Source organism: Leptonychotes weddellii, chromosome 6, assembly GCF_054177405.1.
Source record: "Leptonychotes weddellii isolate Sample4059 chromosome 6, ASM5417740v2, whole genome shotgun sequence".
In the NCBI taxonomy this organism is placed as follows: domain Eukaryota; kingdom Metazoa; phylum Chordata; class Mammalia; order Carnivora; family Phocidae; genus Leptonychotes; species Leptonychotes weddellii.
Genome location: NC_138374.1, coordinates 129060918 through 129078873, shown reverse-complemented (window position 1 = coordinate 129078873; position 17956 = coordinate 129060918). Strand labels below are relative to the sequence as shown.

Genomic DNA, 17956 nt, shown 5'->3' with positions numbered 1-17956 from the left:
ACTAGAAAATAACCAACTCAAGATCTATAAAAAATACTGTTTTATTCAAGAATAATGCCGAGCAAAGTTAATTATTGTTGTTTTTGATAGAATTTACAAGATTGATGCACAAGGGAGACAGTGGATACAATACATCTTTATATGAAAATGGTACTCCCTATCATTTGTCATGTAATGAAATTCTTTCAGTTGATCTAAATTGGCTTTTTAGCTTCTCCAAGAAGCTCTTATTATTGACAGAATGAAAATCCAATTGCCGACTCTGTTGCAGGAAGTTAACTCCAGAAGGTGCTAGCTGTTCTCCAGGTAGGTCTGGCGTCCCTTTTGGTGCTGGGCTTTGGGAGAGAATTCTAGAGCCAGGGAAGGGGTCCTGCACAGCCTCTGCCCCAGTCCAGCCTGTGCCCTCTAGACATGCTCATTCTGGAGGCCTGACATCTCCACCCTCCCCCTCTTCTCTGTGTATTCGGCTTACACTGGGTTCAGGTTTCTTTTTCTCAAGAAAGCCTTGCTCAAAAATAATCCACCCCAAATAATCCACATTGCGCTTCCCCTTTCCAACTATTCAAGTGTGTACTGCAGGAATCATTCGGCTTGGCATTTAGTCGTATGCTACCTTCTATTACTGTCCTGTGTGTCATAAATTTTGACTCTACAGTAAGACTTTAGGTCCTGAGGGTGAGCAGGCTTCAGAACCACATTGAGCTTGAAGGAAGGTGTTAATAAACACTAGTCCAATAACACAGGTTGACTTGACTTGAATTCCTGCCTATTCAGAAATAAATCAGGACCTGAGCTGAGAGGGACTTGGAGTCTGAGGAACCCTATGCCTCCTTTATTAGCTAAAAAAGGTGGAGGTTTACAGCCAAAGCACCCAGGGTACTCTTCTAGTTTTTCCTGGAATCTCATCGACATCTCAAGTTGACACTGGGTTTCAAGCCAGACCAAACATGTCCTCTGGCCTCAGCTTTTGCTGAGGATCTGGCTCAAGTGCAGATACTTCTACCTCAATCAGAAGCACAGTTCAAATACCCAGCAGCCTCTCAGTTTATACGCTTCCCCTGGTAGTGTCCGGAGTATTTCCAGGGCTCTTGTTGTAAAATGATAGGATATAGCACAATTTTCATCATGCTGTGCGGAGAGAAGAAATGAAAGCACCGTTGGATCACTGCCAGGAGCAGGTATGTTACCCATCTTTCCCTCTGGGGGATACAGTGTGCCTAATGCATGCTTAGCAGGGGGCTGTCATCCCGCAGGCCTCCTGAAGCATCCTGTTCTCCACCCTTCTTATCACTGGCATCACGGCAAACTTCTGCAGAGGGCAGGCCATCCTGAATTCTGGGGAGCAGCTCACAGGGGATGGTTGTAAATCGGTGTTATTTCATAGGGGGCTGTGTGAATTCTAGCATATCATTTTGGGGATTAGCACTGCAATGTCTTAGAAGATTATGAGTTAAAAAAAAAAAAGGCTATTGTGTAGCAAGCATACTGTGCTTTGATTTCAACCGTTGTAACAAAATGATTGCATGACCTCGGTCAATTTCCCTGCCTCGTTTGAGAAGGAATCCTGCCCATCCCTGCATGAACAGGGACTTAGAAGTCAGTGAGGAAAATTATTAGACCCCCTCAATTATGGTTTCTCCTGGGCTCATTATTTGGCTTCTCAATGTGCTGGATGCACAGTAGCTGCTCAACAAAGAATTGTTTGATTTGCTGATTGATTCTGTGGCTTTAGAACTGACTGGAATCCTATAAACAGCGGGCACTCTTCTCTTCAAAAATAAGTCTGGAAAATACCTGCTGAGTTTGGGAGTATCCCACGGCTTGCCCGAGATAATGGAGTGAGCATGGCTGGAGTGAGAACACAATTTGGGGGACCTGGTTTTGTGGGGGATTGTCCCAGAAGGAGATGCAGGCTTCCGGTCCACTGAGGAGGACAGGGACCCAGGTTGTTGACACAGTCCCCCTCCCTCCCATACAGGCAGCAAGTCCAGAATCCATTTCCATCCCACTCCAATCACAGAAACAGGCTGGAAAAGACCAAATGAAATGAGATCATCAAATCCATTGCACAGCCAACAAAGGAGGCTATCCAAAATGCAAGAACAAATAAAATAAAAACCTCTGGCAGAGCTAAGAGAGAAAAGACGGCAATTCAAAAGGGAACTGAAATTACTTTTAATAGATCTTGGTAAAGCTGCCGAGAGACCTCAATCTCTCAGCTCTCCATATTATTTATTGATTGGGCTGCCATCCTCGCTGATTCATGAGTGCTTTATAGAATTACACAACCTTTAGGTTGCAGAATGCAGCCCAGGAAAGAGAAACCTTGGCTCTGGAGCGATTTCTTCTTCAGCTGTGTCGTTTTGTTGTTTCTCATGCCTTCATTTCCTCATCTGGGAAATGGGGAGATAGACACAGGCATTTGTCAAGTCCTTCTCAGAACTCCTTGACTAGGCAACCGTTGGGTAGTGATGAGCCTTTTCATCTCTCAGATTTAACGATGAATTCTTCCAAACAACACTTACCTCGAGACTTTTTACTTATAGTTCATAATTCGATAAACCTGCAGAGAGAGAGAGAGAGAGAGACCCTAAGCATTCCTGAACTTTCCTGCACCCCAGTCTGTGGCCCCATGGCTAACTCACATGTCTCTGATAGATATCATTTGCTCCATAAAATGTCTTGGGCAGATTGGTTGCATAAAGTCAGAACTTGGGTTCAATCCTGGCTTTGTCACCAGCTTGTTGTAAAGTCTGGAACAAGTCAATTTATTTATTTATTTATTTTTCATCTGTAAAATGAGAGGATTGGACTAGGTACATTTTAATGTCTCTGGCAGGTCTTAAAGTCTATATTATACTAATGAAATTTGTGACATTGCTTCTTTTTGAAGAAGCAAAAAAAAAAAATTGGCTTTAAAGACACAGAAGAAAAATGGTATCTTTCTTTCACTCCATTAAGAATAACCCCCTGTTACCAAATTAGTGACATGGTAAATTGGGGTTACAATATTCAGTGTCTCTCCTTGGCTGGCATAGGCTGGTAATCAATCCTAGCTCTGTGAAATAGAACATTCTCTTTAAAACAAAGACTCTACCAGTAGTCTCAATAATAATGCAAATCTAGAAAAGATGGAAAAGGTTTTTTTTGTGTTTTTGGGGGGTTTTTTCTGGCCTACATTTGTTGTTAAATAAGCAAGATTTCTATTCGAAGCTAAAGTGAGAATCGGTTTTATGACGCAGCCAATATCTGCCTATATGTCCACCTGTCTGTCTTTATCTCTCCACACCATCCCTCCCAGATCTGGTCATAGATCTTCTTTACCTTTGGCAATAGCGTTTTATCTACTCACTGTTGCATAGATTTGGGTGAAATGGCAAGGAACAGGGACAAGCAGAGGCAAAGCAGCATGGAATACGGAGAAGGCACGGCACCATGAGGGCAGCTGAAGGACTACAGCTACACGGTGGGAAACGCAAGTGATGTGGAGAAGAAAGAAATACAGCACATATGATGTTTGGCAGCAAATCTTGAGCTCATGAAAATTTTTGGCAAATAAAGCAACCACTTAATATATGTAGTGAGGCCTTCCGTGTTCTCAGCATTCTAAGGATAATGTTGACGCTAACAGAAATCTTACGTGCATACTTTCAACTGAAGAATATTTCTTCACTGTCCAATAGTGGACATTGGGCTTAGGGGAAAGCTCTGGGATGGGCATGGAGGGGAGGAAAGAGGAATAAAATGGAAAGTAGATAGCACCATCAACAGTGTGATTTGGCCTGGGCCATCCCTGAAGGGCTCCACCACCAGGACCTCTGTGCAAGCTGCAATGACTGCCAGTTCTCTTTCAAGGGTACCGGAAAGGGCACGTGTCCCTTGCCATGTAGAAACTCCCTTTCCAAACAGAATCTTCTTTTTTTCCAAATGAGTTTATATTCTCCTGTACTTCTGTTGTGCTCTGTGTGTTTGTATAATGACTTTCCCTTCTTCATTCTCCTGGAAAACTTCTACTTATCCTTTAAGACTCACCCTTACATCTTTCCCAATGACATTAACTAATTCTCCATCAGTTCAACCACCATTCACCCATTTTTCTTTGAGAACATCTCATTCTCAGGTGTTATTCTGTGGTTTATGACTAGATATTAAGACAACTTTCAGCAAATAACAGTTACGGAGAGCATTGCAGAGGTGTTTGCTGCTTTTATATCCTGTGCTCGTCATCTTAATCTCTTTATCACTTCAGCATTTGCAGTACAATTCAAAGGCATGGCAAAGGATCCTGGTGTTTCATGAGTATTTCTTATTTGATCAAACTCATAGTTGTATTTTTTTTCTCACTTGAGTCGTATGTAGAGTTTAAGCAGCTTCTATTCAAAATCAGCAGGAAGTCTTGGTCAAATTGATATTTGATGCTTTGACAGTAGTTCCGCATTATGCGTGTATGAGACATACCAGCTCTCACTGCTTTGAAATTTTTTCTATCTGTTCCAAGGGATTTAGCAGTTTCTACTTTCTTCAATTGCTTGTGTAACATGATGGGCAATCCTTTTTTATGCATCTCAGGAACAGAATGTAACAGGTTCATCTACTTGGGAATGTATTCATTTCTTAAATCCAGTAAAGTATTCAGCAGCTGCTCTGCAAGAAAATAGATAGTTGTAGTTTTTTGTCTAATATCAACATGTATGTCACTAATATAAATGTGTGCCCTGTTGATATATTTCCATGTATTTCTGTATCCACAATAACTTTATTTCATTGCCAAATGATAGGGAAAACTTTCTGGAGACATTTCACATGGCAATCACCAATAACGCTCATAGCTAAGTGAAGTAGTAAAAATATGACCACATATGGTAGAGAGGGGCAATGACAGCCATACCACAGCTGCTCCCAGGCCACTTGTGGTAGTCATGTGGCATTGATATGAGACAAATTTCTATCTCATAGATGTGAAAATGTGAAAAAAAAAAAAGAGTGTGTGTGTTAGAATTGATGAAGTGTGGTGGAGACATGGAATACATCTAGAGACATGGAATACATCTAGAAAGCAAAGTGATCCACTTAAGAGATCTGAAAAAGGTAGAAAGAAATTAAACCTAAGGAAGGCCAAAAGAAGAGACCAATCAAGCTGTGTGGAGAAATGAACAAGTCGGAAAACCCAAAGCAGGGCGCCTGGGTGGCTCAGTTGGTTAAGCGACTGCCTTCAGCTCAGGTCATGATCCCAGAGTCCTGGGATCGAGTCCCACATCTTGCAGAGAGAAGAGGCGTTCCTAATTTTGGAATAATCTAAATAACGTGATGGTAAGATTTATCTGGCCTGGCACCTTCTCTGAGCCTGCTTCTCCCTCTGACCCTATCCCCTTTCATGCTGTTTCTCTCTCTCTCTCAAATAAATAAATAAATAAATAAAATCTTAAAAAAAAAAAAAAAAGAAAAGAAAAAAGAAAACCCAAAGCAGTAGAATCTTTTCTAACAGTTTCCTGTTTTCTCTTACCATTTTCGTTGTATTTCCTGGGCGTAGAATAAAAACATCTGCGAAAAAGTATTCTCTCTCTCCTTTCAATATCTATGGTTTATTTAGTTCTCTCCTGTTCAATGGCATTGGCTCACATGCTGCTGGCTGTGGGTTTGAGATGTGTATCTTTCCATCCTGTTAGTTTACTAAGATTTTTTTTTTCATTCTTGGAATAGAGGGGGAACTGAGTCAGATGCCCTTTGCTCTCATCATTTGCTGAAATGATCACATGGTTCTTCTCTTTGATCTAATCATAGAGCACACATCAACTTTCTAATGTTGCAACATCCTTGAATTCATGGGCTTACCTGCAGTTGTGTTTGCTTATCAATTTAGCAAAATAGGCTTGGGATATTATATTATATTATATTATATCATAATTTCATAAGGTAAATATTCAACTTTAAGTATATCTGAGCACATTTAACTTGGTTGTACCTGGGGTGACTGTTGTCCTGTGTTCTGAGTTCTTCCATTTCTTTTTTTTTTTTTTTTAAAGATTTTATTTATTTATTTGAGACAGAGAGAATGAGAGAGAGAGAGCACATGAGAGGGGTGAGGGTCAGAAGGAGAAGCAGGCTCCCTGCTGAGCAGGGAGCCCGATGCGGGACTCGATCCCGGAACTCCGGGATCATGACCTGAGCCAAAGGCAGTCGCTTAACCAACTGAACCACCCAGGTGCCCGAGTTCTTACATTTCTTAAACATTAACACCAACACTCCCACAGCAGAGGCAGTAGTCCTACTTAATAGAAAATATATTATAAGCTACAATATGGAAGATAGTAAGGGACTGGCAGAAGACTAAACAGAGCAACAGAGCAGTCTAGAAATAGACCTAAATAAATATGAAATTTTAGTATAATTTAAAAAAAAATGACTACCCAAATCAGTGAGGGAGGAATAGACTGAGTTTTATTACCCAAGGTTAAATTTTCCACTCTGCTGAACTTCCTATCGACATATCCTCTGGTCTTCATCCTAGGTGTTGGCCGTATGGCTGGCAATGGCGGGAAGGGAGCCACCGAGATGTGGAAATTTGCAGAATAAGAGAAACAAGGCAGTTTTCCCTGTCATACACATCAATCTCCACTGTTACAGGTAACACTTAGGGGACCTCTTTTTGGGGGACGTTATGACAATATCATGTACTATCATTTCCTTCTTTTCACAGGAAATTGGAAAAGATTATAGATTACGGTCACTTGTTTATTGTCTCAAGCAATTACCTATGTTCTTTTCCACGAGATAAATTATGTATTTTCAACAAGGGACAAAAAATATGTAATGTCAACAAAATCCCTTTGAAATATTCCTTTTGTTTAGAATGTTTGCTGTTTGTAATGTTTTTGTTAAAGAATTTTTAGAAGTCCTTACTCGTCAATGAAAAAGGGAAGTTGTGGCTGAACATCCCATTACTGTATCTATTCTAAGTAAACTGATAAAAAGTTCTGGAAACTCCTGTCGTGGTGGCAGGGGCTTTGCTACAGGTGACAGCCACCTCTCTGTGTTATTTATCTTCAAAGATAAAATGAACTGTTCCAGCTCCAGGTCCTAAACTATTCAGATAATTGGGTCCCCCTCTTGAGGCAATTATAGGAGCAGGGCAACTAACACCAGGATTGTTCCTGGCCCTGGAAATAAAGGGTCAGTAAGAACCTTTGGGCAGATGTTGATTTGTTGGTACTTGAAATTCCCATTTCAGGCAAATGAGGACAGTCAGTGTAAGATCTGTGCAGAGAGAAGAGGCATTCCTAATTTTGGAATAATCTAAAATGCCACAGAGGCGAGAGATAGAACCAACCTGATGAGCACCAAGCTGGATGGTGACTGGAGAAAGACACATTTGGCATAGCCTGAAGAGATGGTGATTGGAGATGTCTTTCCCGAGGGATGCGGTGGGTTTTTGGAGGTATGGGCCACGTGTGGTCTGGCCCGATATCCTCTCACAGGTCCACATGAATGAAGACCCACCTAAGCCTAGCGGGCTAATGTGATGGTAAGATTTATCTGGCCTGGCACCTTCTCTGGGCTCACACACCTACTTTTTCAGAGAAGGTCTTTTGAGACAACTCCATCGTGTCATTTTCTGAGAGATCATGTTCATTGTTATATTAGAGTGAACTTTTAAAAAAAAATTTATTTATTTATTTGAGAGAGAGAGCAAGAGCGAGCGAGCGAGAGAGAGAGAGTGAGCACAGAGGGAGAAGGAGAAGCAGATTCCCCACTGAGCAGAGAGCCTGACATGGGGCTCGATCCCAGGACCCTAAGATCATGACTTGAGCCGAAGGCGGATGCTCAACTGACTGAGCCATCCAGGCACCACTAGAGTGGACTTTTTATGTGAACAGATTCCCCAGAGAAATAGTAGGAAATGGATATAAAGCCATTTTAGTTCTAGGTCATAGAAGAAGGGAAATTTCACAAAGAAGATATGGGGTCCAGCTTTCCAGAGGACAGTAATTCTCGGTTAAAAATCCTGGTTGTCAGTTCATTCTCAGAGGTCCCAGACTCTGCGTCATTGTCTTTCTTCATGATCAGATTGACTCTGGCCAAGGCTTTGCTGTGTTGCCTGTTAAGAAGTCTGGGAATACACACCATGGTTAGGGATGGGACATCCGGGTTAGGCTGGTGCCCAGGGCAGTGGGTCAGAACACATAGAATCATGGAAACTTGCTCTCCATTCCAACTCCGCCTGGCCACTGGCACTTGTCTAAACAGACACATAAACCTGAAAGTCAGACAGGCGGCTCAATGTTGCTATCAGTTCCTTAGGTAAACATGTCTTCTGAGCAATTATAAACAAATTACTTCATCTGCAGCACACAAAGCCACTGTGGTCTGAAGTTATATAATCTCTTTCTCTCCCTCATTCACTTTTCCTTCTCTTCCAATTTCTCTCTCTCTCTCTCTCTCTGTCTCACAAACACACACACACACACACACACACTTTCTAATGCCCAAATAACACCTTCTTCTGTCTAAACTGGAATAGTTTGGTAATAATTTTCAGCTGGGTACAAAGCTTAAGTACTTAAATGTACTGTCACAGACTTTTGATTATGTGATTCTTAGCTTAGTGAAAGACACTTGGAATTATGAAAAATGAAAGTCATCCAACCTCCTGTGGGATAATTCCTGTTTTGCAGGACCTAGGATTGTTGAGACTGAAAGATAAGTAGTCTGAAATGGGAAGAAAGACATCGAATCTGTGGGAGGTGGGGGGTGGGGGGCGGTGAGAAGTAGGCCAAACCTGCCCCACCCCTATCCCCACCCCTTAGGGGCTTTGCACTTGCTGCACAGGGACTGGACCTTCCTCCCTCTTCCCCATCTTTGCATGATTTGCTCCCCTCCTTCATTCAGGTCTCTGCTCAAATACCTCCTCACCCAGTTGGTTTCATTTGTAGTTCATAAGAATTCTGTGTTTTTTTTTAAAGATTTTATTTGTTTATTTGACAGAGAGAGAGCATGCACAAGCAGGGGGAGGGGCAGAGGGAGAGAGAGAAGCAGATTCCCCACTAAGTAGGGAGCCCGATGCGGGGCTCTATCTCAGGACTCTGAGATCATGACTTGAGCTGAAGGCAGACGCCTAACCGACTGAGCCACCCAGGCACCCCCATAAGAATTCTTACCACCTGACTTGACAAATGTATTTGTTCGCCAATTAATTTTTCATGTCCCCTCGATGATGTGAATCTAGGAGGGCAGGGCTCTTGCCTGTCTCATTTGCTGCTCTCTCCCTGGCCTCACATAGTAGGTGCTCAAGACATATGTGTTGACAGAGAGAGGTGAAGGATATGGACCAAATTGCTTCACTAATTGCTGGCATCACTAACAGAGTTTAAGTCCTCCACATTCTTGTGGATCTGAGAGCTATTTGAAGGCCAGTGTATAGTTTCTGCACTGCACTTGACAGAGCACTCGTCTGCACCAATCTGACTCTCAGGAGAGAAAGTCCCACCACCAAACAATTCTTTCTACTGTGCACCAACCCCCGCTCCAGGCTGCTTCGTCTTCTCCCTCTCTCTCTAATCTCCTCAAGCCACCATCAAATCTTACGAAGGTTACCCTAATGGACTCCTCCTAAGTAGGTTCTTGCCTTTTTTCTTGTCTTTGACTAACCTATTTTCTCCATAGTGACCAGAGCGATGTTTTAGAAAAACACATCTGATCATATCCTGGTCAAGCTCCTTCTAGAGCATATGACTTGTCTGACTCATCCCCACCCTGTTCTACCCATACTGGCCTTCTGATGTTCTCAGTGTCATTCAATTCTGTCTGCCTCAGGGACATTGCACTTGTGCTCTCTGTGGCTGGAATGTGCCTCCTGTGGTTTATTGGATGGCCAACACTATCTTTTTCATCTTTCTCAATTTAAAGGTTGTTTTCTCTTTGATCACAGCTTCTCCCATTATTTTCTAGAACAATGCTCTCCTTACTATCTTTTTAGCTACCAACGGTTGTAGCTCTTTTATTTACCTGATTCCTCATTTCACTGTCAGTCTCATTAGGGTTGGGGTCATGTTTATCACAATCCCTATTGTTTCCCTGATGCCTAGTGCAGTGCCTAGCACATAGTAGGTGTTCAGTAACAAAAATTGTTAAATGAATGAAAAATATTTTTGAGTGAATGAATCTCCTTAATTCCAAAGAAAGTCAGAGTCCCAGGTAAAAAGGAGATTGCTCCAAGACAGACACAAAAACAGACACATAGATCAATAGAATGGAATAGAGAACCCAGAAATGAGTCCACAGCTATATGGCCAACTAATCTTAGACAAAGCAGGAAAGAATATCCAGTGGAAAAAAAGAGTCTCTTCAATAGTTTTGTGAAAACTAGACAACAACACACAAAGAATGAAACTGGATCACTTTCTTAGACCACACACAAAAATAAACTCAAAATGGACAAAAAACCTAAATGTGAGACAGGAAACCACCAAAATCCTAGAGGAGAACACGGGCAGTAACATCTTTGACATCTGCCATAGCAACTTCTTACTAGATATGTCTCCTGAGGCAAAGGAAATAAAAGCAAAAATAAACTACCAGGACTTAATCAAGATAAAAAGCTTCTGCACAGCAAAGGAAACAATCAACAAAACTAAAAGGCAACCTTCAGAATTGGAGAAGATATTTTCAAATGATATATCTGATAAAGGGTTAGAATCCAAAATGTATAAAGAACTTATAAAACTGAACACCCCAAAACTAAACAAGCCAGTTAAAAAATGGGCAGAAGACATGAATAGACATTTTTCCAGAGAAGACGTCCAGATGGCTAACAGACACATGAAAAGAGGCTCAACATCACTCATCATCAGGGAAATACACATCAAAACCACAATGAGATACCACCTCACACCTGTAAGAATGGCTAAAATCAACAACACAGGGAACAACAGGTATTGGGAAGGATGTGGAAAAAGGGGAACCCTCTTACACTGTTGGTGGGAATGCAAACTGGTGCAGCCACTCTGGAAAACAGTATAGAGGTTCCTCAAAAAGTTGAAAATAGAACTATCCTATAACCCAGCAATTGCACTACTAGGTATTTACCCAAAGGATACAAAAATACAGATTTGAAAGGCTACATACACTCTGATGTTTATAGCAACATTATCAGCAGTAGCCAAATTATGGAAAGAGCCCAGATGTCCATTGACATCTGAATGGATAAAGAAGAAGTGGTATATATATATATATATATATATATATATATATATATATATATATATATATAATTCAGCCATAAAAAAGAATGGAATCTTGCCACTTGCAATGACATGGATGGAGCTAGAGAGTATTATGTTAAGTGAAATAAGTCAGTCAGAGAAAGATAAATACCATGTGATTTCACTCATATGTGGAATTTAAGAAACAAAACAGATGAACACATGGGAAAAAAAAAGAGAAAGCGGCAAACCAAGAAAGAGACTCTTAACTCTAGAGAACTAACTGAGGGTTGCTGGAGGGGAGGTGGGTGGGAGGATGGTTGAATAGTTGATGGGTATTAAGGAGGGCACTTGTTGTAATAAGCACTGGGTGTTGTATGGAAGTGATGAATCATTAAATTCTATACCTGAAACTAATATTACACTGTATGTTAACTAACCAAAATTTAGATAAAAACTTGAAAAAGAAAAAAGAAAACAAAAGAAACTGAAAGAAAAAAAAAAAAGAAAGAAAGGTCATCTCTCCAAGAAATCTTATTGAATAAATTTCAACTGGTTCCTAATAAAAGACTCTGTCCTTTGACCAAACCTGAGTCAGGCTCTTCTGAGCCCTCTTCTCCAAGAGGCCCTAAACTTGGGCTCTGTCTTTGGCCTGCTCAGTCCAGTTTTAGACAGAATTCTGCTGAGTCAGTTTAGCCTAAGTCCCCCACCCTTGGTATCTGACCACTCCTCATATCTGATTAAGTTCCTTTTCCCACCCTTGATATCTCATCACTAGTGTGCTTTCAACAAGAGACGTGTCAAGTCTGGTCTAGCAACAACAATCCCCCTAGCCTCCATGTTTCCTCTTAGTAATTTTCTATGCACTGACCTCCACCTTGCATCTTGCATCTTGACTGTACCCAGTTTGGAGTTGAGCCCAATCTCTCTCCCCTCCTGCAAAACCCCATTGCAGTAGTACCTCTTGCATAAACTTTTCCTTATCAACTTTAACAAGTAGCCCACAAACAATTTTTCTTTACCAGGTGCCCCCCTCTATCCTCTTCTCTAGTTCTATCCATGCTTGCCCTCTCCCCATGCACATACCCATAGCTGGCAAACCTATGCCCAAGATCCTTAAAAATTTGTAGGTGTGATACTTGGACCCTCTGTAGGTCTGATCATCTGTCACAAATTCAGAATCCTGCCCTCAGGCTTTATGCTCCTAATACAAACAAGATAAGCGGCTGGGGTGCCTGGTTTTATGTCATAACAACACAATCACACACCCTTTCCTCAGGAGCTATGTTCCCAGAAAAGTTATTACTATTATCATTAGTGGGCTAAAATAATTTTAAATGTACTAAAATGCTGATGTCTTAGGGGGCCCAATAAATGGTATCTTTCTTCCCTGCTCTGCTTACGAAGAAATGGAGAGAAAAAAGAGTGGGAGGTGGAGGCCAAAATGTCCCTTTTATGGCTGAGAGACTGGACAGGAGTCATGGTTTTAGGGCTTTTGGCCAAGCAGCCTTCCTCATGTTGGTCCCCAGAATTGGGTGAAGGTGCTCACCAAGTATAGTCAAACCTGGCCTCGTTGGGGCTGGTTTGGGGGCTGTCACTGGGATGTACAAATGCGCCTACTGCCAAGAGCGGAGTTGAGCTGCATGGGCCTCTTCTTCACCAGCTTACCAATGAACTACCCATTCCATTCCCCCAGGGCCAAGACAGTAAAGGATTGAAAAAATGCAAGGTATGCATTTTTAAGAAGTTCCTTCCTTCTAACGTCAGAGTCCACCATCTTGCAGAAAACATGAAGTGAATATATTGGTCCGCTAATGGATCAGGTGTATAAACTGGTTGGCTCAGTAACATTCAAACCTGTCAGACTCACTTTCTTCTTTTAAAAACTGAAGGGATTCCTAAGATCTAATATCTCTTTGTTAAAAAGAAGCAACACGTCCAAAATAGAGTCACTTGTGCTAAGTTTTACCAAGACTTAAGTCTAAACTAACTGCAGTTTCAGCTTCTCCTATGAGTGGAATTTTAAACTAATTAAGCTGGAATTTCGTGATTAGCACTAGCGAGATCATCTGTATAAGACCCTCTGCCCTTCCCCCCATGGGAAGGTGACCTTGCCTGAAACAATCTTTTTTTTTTTCTTTTGCGAATACCATCCTTGTCCCACCCTGTTTCTGCTTATAAAATCCTTTTATTTTGTACAGCTCCTAGGAGCTCCTCTCTACTTGCTAGATGGGCTGTTGCCTGATTCACGAATTGTTGACTAAAGCCAATTAGGCCTTCAGATTTATTCAGTTGAATTTTGTTTTTGAACACCTTTAATTGCTAAGATTCTGTGACGATTTCTCCCCACTGGAAATGGCATTTTACTGTGAAAATTTGAACTTGAAAACAACATTTATCAGAAAGAAAAGACATGTTTTTCACGAATGAGCTATCATTTTCCTGATGTGTGTTCCCCCATGCTTTCTCTGTTTGTAGATAGATTGGGGGAGATGTCAGAAATGGTGTCTGTTCACATTGGAAATGACATCTCAAACAAGGTCATTACCAGAGAATGACAGTAAATAACAGAAAATTGTCTATTTTCCGGGTTTTAGGCACACAAAAGAGGATGAATAAAATAAGTCCATGTTTAGCTACCTATCCAATTGTACCAGTAGCTTTTTTTTTTTTTTAACTGTTAAATCTTATCCTAAAACTAAAACAAGTTTATGGGGTTTTGTTTTGTTTTGTTTTTAAAAAGCAGATTTGATTTTTTTTTCTTTTCAGATACTCAAGTTTAATCAAAGTGCATACAAGGAGTAAAATAGTTAAAAGTCAAACAAAGGAATGGGTAAAAAGAGGGAGGAGAGTTCACTGATGATCTAGAAACAAGGGAAGCACTCTTGGATAATGGGTCAATTGCACGGTGGTGGCCTGAGAGAGAGTGTGCAGGTTTCCATCAGGACATTGTAACTTGCCATAATTATTTGCGGGTGTTAGAGGCTTTTACAGAAGTAAGATTCAAAGATTCCATCGACATAGAGCACATCTTGTCAGAAATCACAGACCTAAAACTGACAGCTGCATTTACATATTTCTCAGATCTACCAAAAACCTGTTAGGGGCTTTATATGCTTTATCTCCTTTAGTTCTTATAGCCTGTTACCTAAGATAGGATTAGTACCTTCATTTCACACAGGAGATAATGAGGTTTAGAGAGTTTATGTCAATTGTTCAAGGTCATACAACTGATAAGTAACACAGGTAGTCCTTGAACCTAGGTCTATCTTGTTGAAAAACTGGTGTTCTTAACCTCCGTGGCATACCATACAGATAACAGTTGGTAGGAGAATGTCTTACTTTATCTTCCCTAAACCTCAGTTGCTATTCCATGGTGGCAGATGTCATGTCCATCTTCCTCCCCTTTGTGTCCCCCTGTGCTCAGTCTAGTGCCCAACACATAACAGGAGCTTGACAAATATTTGTTGAACAGATCAAGGAACTGTGAGATTTGCTGCTAATTAATAATGATCCCTTTTATAGATAAACATATAGCAATTCTTAGGGAGGATCTTAAATTTAGGAAGTTGAAGAGATGGAGGAAAGATTCATTGAGAATTATTTAAATCATGCTCTGAAATGCAAACACTATCATTAATTTAGGTATAGTTATATACCTACAAATATTAAAAGAGAGACTATGAGCTTTGCCAAATACACACACACACACACACACACACAATGTCTTGATACTTTGTATAGAAAACCAGGAAAGTCCATCTCTATTCTAGTCAATGTTGCTCAGAGTCTGCGGACAACCCTCTGCTGAAGTGAGGGCATTAAAATTCTGTTAAACAGTACAGCCTCTGAAGCTGTGTTGTCTAGGTTTAAGACTTTAAATTTTATTTCATCACTTACCAACTATGTTCAAGTCTTTTGAGACATAGCCATCAAGTCTACAGTAGAGAGGCAGAAACAGTAGTAAGCAAGGTGAAATTTGGGTCATAATGCAGGTGTGACACATGGGAAGGGAAGGGAAGCAAAGAGATAGGGTTGGAGAATCTCAAATTATAGTCTACTTCTAAGGAAATCATCGGCCATGCTGAGGGGAGACTATAAGCCACAGTCATCTGTTATGGGAATCCTGTTTTTGCCATGCTCCCTCATTGTCCAGGAGCAAGCTGGAGGCAAGCTTGGTCTTGGTACAAATGGGGTGGTAGATCTAGAGGGACAGCAGCAGAGTCTGCTCATCAACTATGTTCCTGGCACCAAAGATCTGAGTGGTGTGTTTTCTAGAACACCACATCAACTATAACCCTGGACAAAGCACTAATTTATCTAATTGTCTTCTTGCTAAAACTCTTCAAAAGGGTTGTACATACTCTCTACCTCTGATTTCTGTTCTGTTGTGCAACCCTGAACCATTCACATAAGATGTTTGTTCCTACCACTGAACTCTCCTCAAGGTGACCAGTGACCTTCCCAGTGACCTATCCAATGTCTAGATTCAGTAGATCTGTTAACAGTACTGGATAGTGCTGGCTGGCCACTCCCCCCACCTTGAGATACTCCCTCGACTTGGCTCCCGGGTCTCGGTCTTCTGACCTCAGTGCTCAACCCTTCTCAGCCTCCCTTGATGGTGTGTTCTCATCCCTCTGATCTCTGAAATGCTGACCAACCTAGGACTTGGTCCTCACATCTCTTCTCTACCTACATTGACATTTTAAGTAATCTTATCTAATTTCATGATTTTCGTTGGATTCTAAATTTCATCATATCACACTTCCTATCTAGTACAGGTCTTTTTGCTCAACTCCAAACACTGTTCTGGCCAAAAACTGTAGTGTGTTCCTTGATTCTTCTTTCTCACACCCCGTATGGGATCTATTAGAATTTCTGTCAACTCTGCTTTCGAACACACCTAGAGTCCATCCAGTCCTCATTTTTTCCAGTGTTGCTGTTCTGGGCTAAGCCTCTGTTATTTCTCCTCTGGGTTATTGCAGGAATTTCCTCATGGATCTCCCTACTTCAGCTCTTTCTAGTGTATGGTATATTCTGAAACTTAAGCAACCAAAATGAATTTTTAAGTTACACTATGTCTTCCATCTCTCCATTGCACTCAGCCAACTTCTGATAATGGTCCACAAGACCCCTTGCCATTGAGCTTCTGCTAATCTTCTGTCATGCTTTCACTACTTGCTCTGCTCTGGCAACACTGGTTTGGTCATTCCTTGAGCACCAAGCACCTCCCTGCCACAGGATGTTTGCACTTGCTCTTCCCTTGACCTGGAACATTCTTCTCCCATATATCCACATATCTTACTCCCTCACTTCCTTTGAGCCTTTTTTCAAATGCCACCTGAGTAGTGAGAGCTTCCATAATCCATAATCACTGCCTGTAAAATAGCAACCCTCCCCCTTGGCACTTCCTGACCTTCTCACCCTAACCTCTGTTTCCCTACAGCACATATTACCATTTGGCGTATTATGTATTTACCTACTTATTTACGTAAGTTCTCTCTCTTTTTAATATTCACACTAAAAACCAGACTCCATAAGAGCAGAGACTTCATCTGTTTTATTTATACTGTATTCCCAGTGTTTGACACAGAGCCAAGGAATGATAAAATACACTGTTCTATGTCCTATATTGTGCATGTCAGATTCCAATTTGTGTAAGATGTTGCTTTTGAAAATCAAAGGCCTTATTCTTTACGTAGACATTAATTCAAAGTTTACTCTAATAGAGTCTGTGTCACTTTATTACTAAGGAGAGTTTCTTTATCCATTAAACTCTGAGAGTGTTAGTTATCTGTCAGACTTCTCCCTCTTTGGCCTATGGTACTCTATTCCCATCTGAGTTCTCTGTGTCTTTTTTCCTTGCTTTGTTTTTGCTGCCACCCTGCAGTGGAGGAAAGAGAATTTTAGGAAATACCTATAGTGTTTCTCTCTGTTCTGTGCATATAATAGATTACAGTGAATATTCGCATAATTAATTTGAATTAACTTCAGTTTATACCTTTAAAGATTCTCCTAGGGTATCCCATTTTGGAGTCTATGTAATTGCGTAACCAGTTCATGCCCAGTCTCATTGGTTCACATGTGTGCCATGTTTCTGCCTTCTTTTCCTCTTTAACCCTATTACCTACAAACAAAGAAGTAAAATTGAAAGTAGAGATTTGAGACAACCATAATACTGTCTTCCTCCTTAATCAGAAATTTATGCCAGAACCCCCTCCCCTAATTATTACTATTTTTTTTGCAAATGTGATTGAAGTTTAACATACGTACAGAAAATTAAGAAAATAATGAGTTACAGCTTGACAAAATTTTAGGAAGTGACCATACCCACGTAACCAGCACTTAGATCTAGAAACAAACTTACAAGCTTCCCAGAAGGCCTGTCATGTCCCTCAGGGTCACTAGCCCCAGCAAGGCTCCCCACCTTCCAGACTCCTAATAACAAGGGTTGGTTTTGCCCGTTTTTAAACTATTATATAAAAGGAATGGTACAATATGTACTCTTTTGTGTCTGACTTCCTTTGGTCAGCATTGTATTTGTGATATTTACTCATGCTTTGAGTGTTATGGTTCAGAACCCTTCTCATTTTGTCTGTTTGGGAAGACCCAGACTCTTGCTTTGTTATCCTTAGATCCTCACGTGGGTGACTTTGAACCAGGGAGATGCGTCTTCTCAAATTGACTTTTGTGTTGCTAAGAACCCTCAAGTGGAAAGCAATGAAGCCTTTTTCGATCTGAGTTTCAAGTCTCAGGTA

General features: G+C 41.0%; 1 protein-coding gene across 2 annotated transcripts in view; it reads left to right on the top strand.

The window, feature by feature from the left end:
- The first annotated feature begins 1066 nt into the window (after positions 1 to 1066).
- The window catches only part of LOC145722073 (uncharacterized), a 141531-nt gene continuing 124641 nt past the window's right edge, over positions 1067 to 17956 (top strand). For both annotated transcript variants that reach the window (XR_014146105.1, XM_081823150.1), the window contains exons 1-2: positions 1067 to 1178; positions 6509 to 6624. Coding sequence is in view for 1 of the 2 variants with exons in the window: in XM_081823150.1 (XP_081679276.1) it covers positions 1146 to 1178; positions 6509 to 6624 (149 nt within the window). In the remaining variant the exon portion in view is untranslated. The remainder of the gene's footprint in view (positions 1179 to 6508; positions 6625 to 17956) is intronic.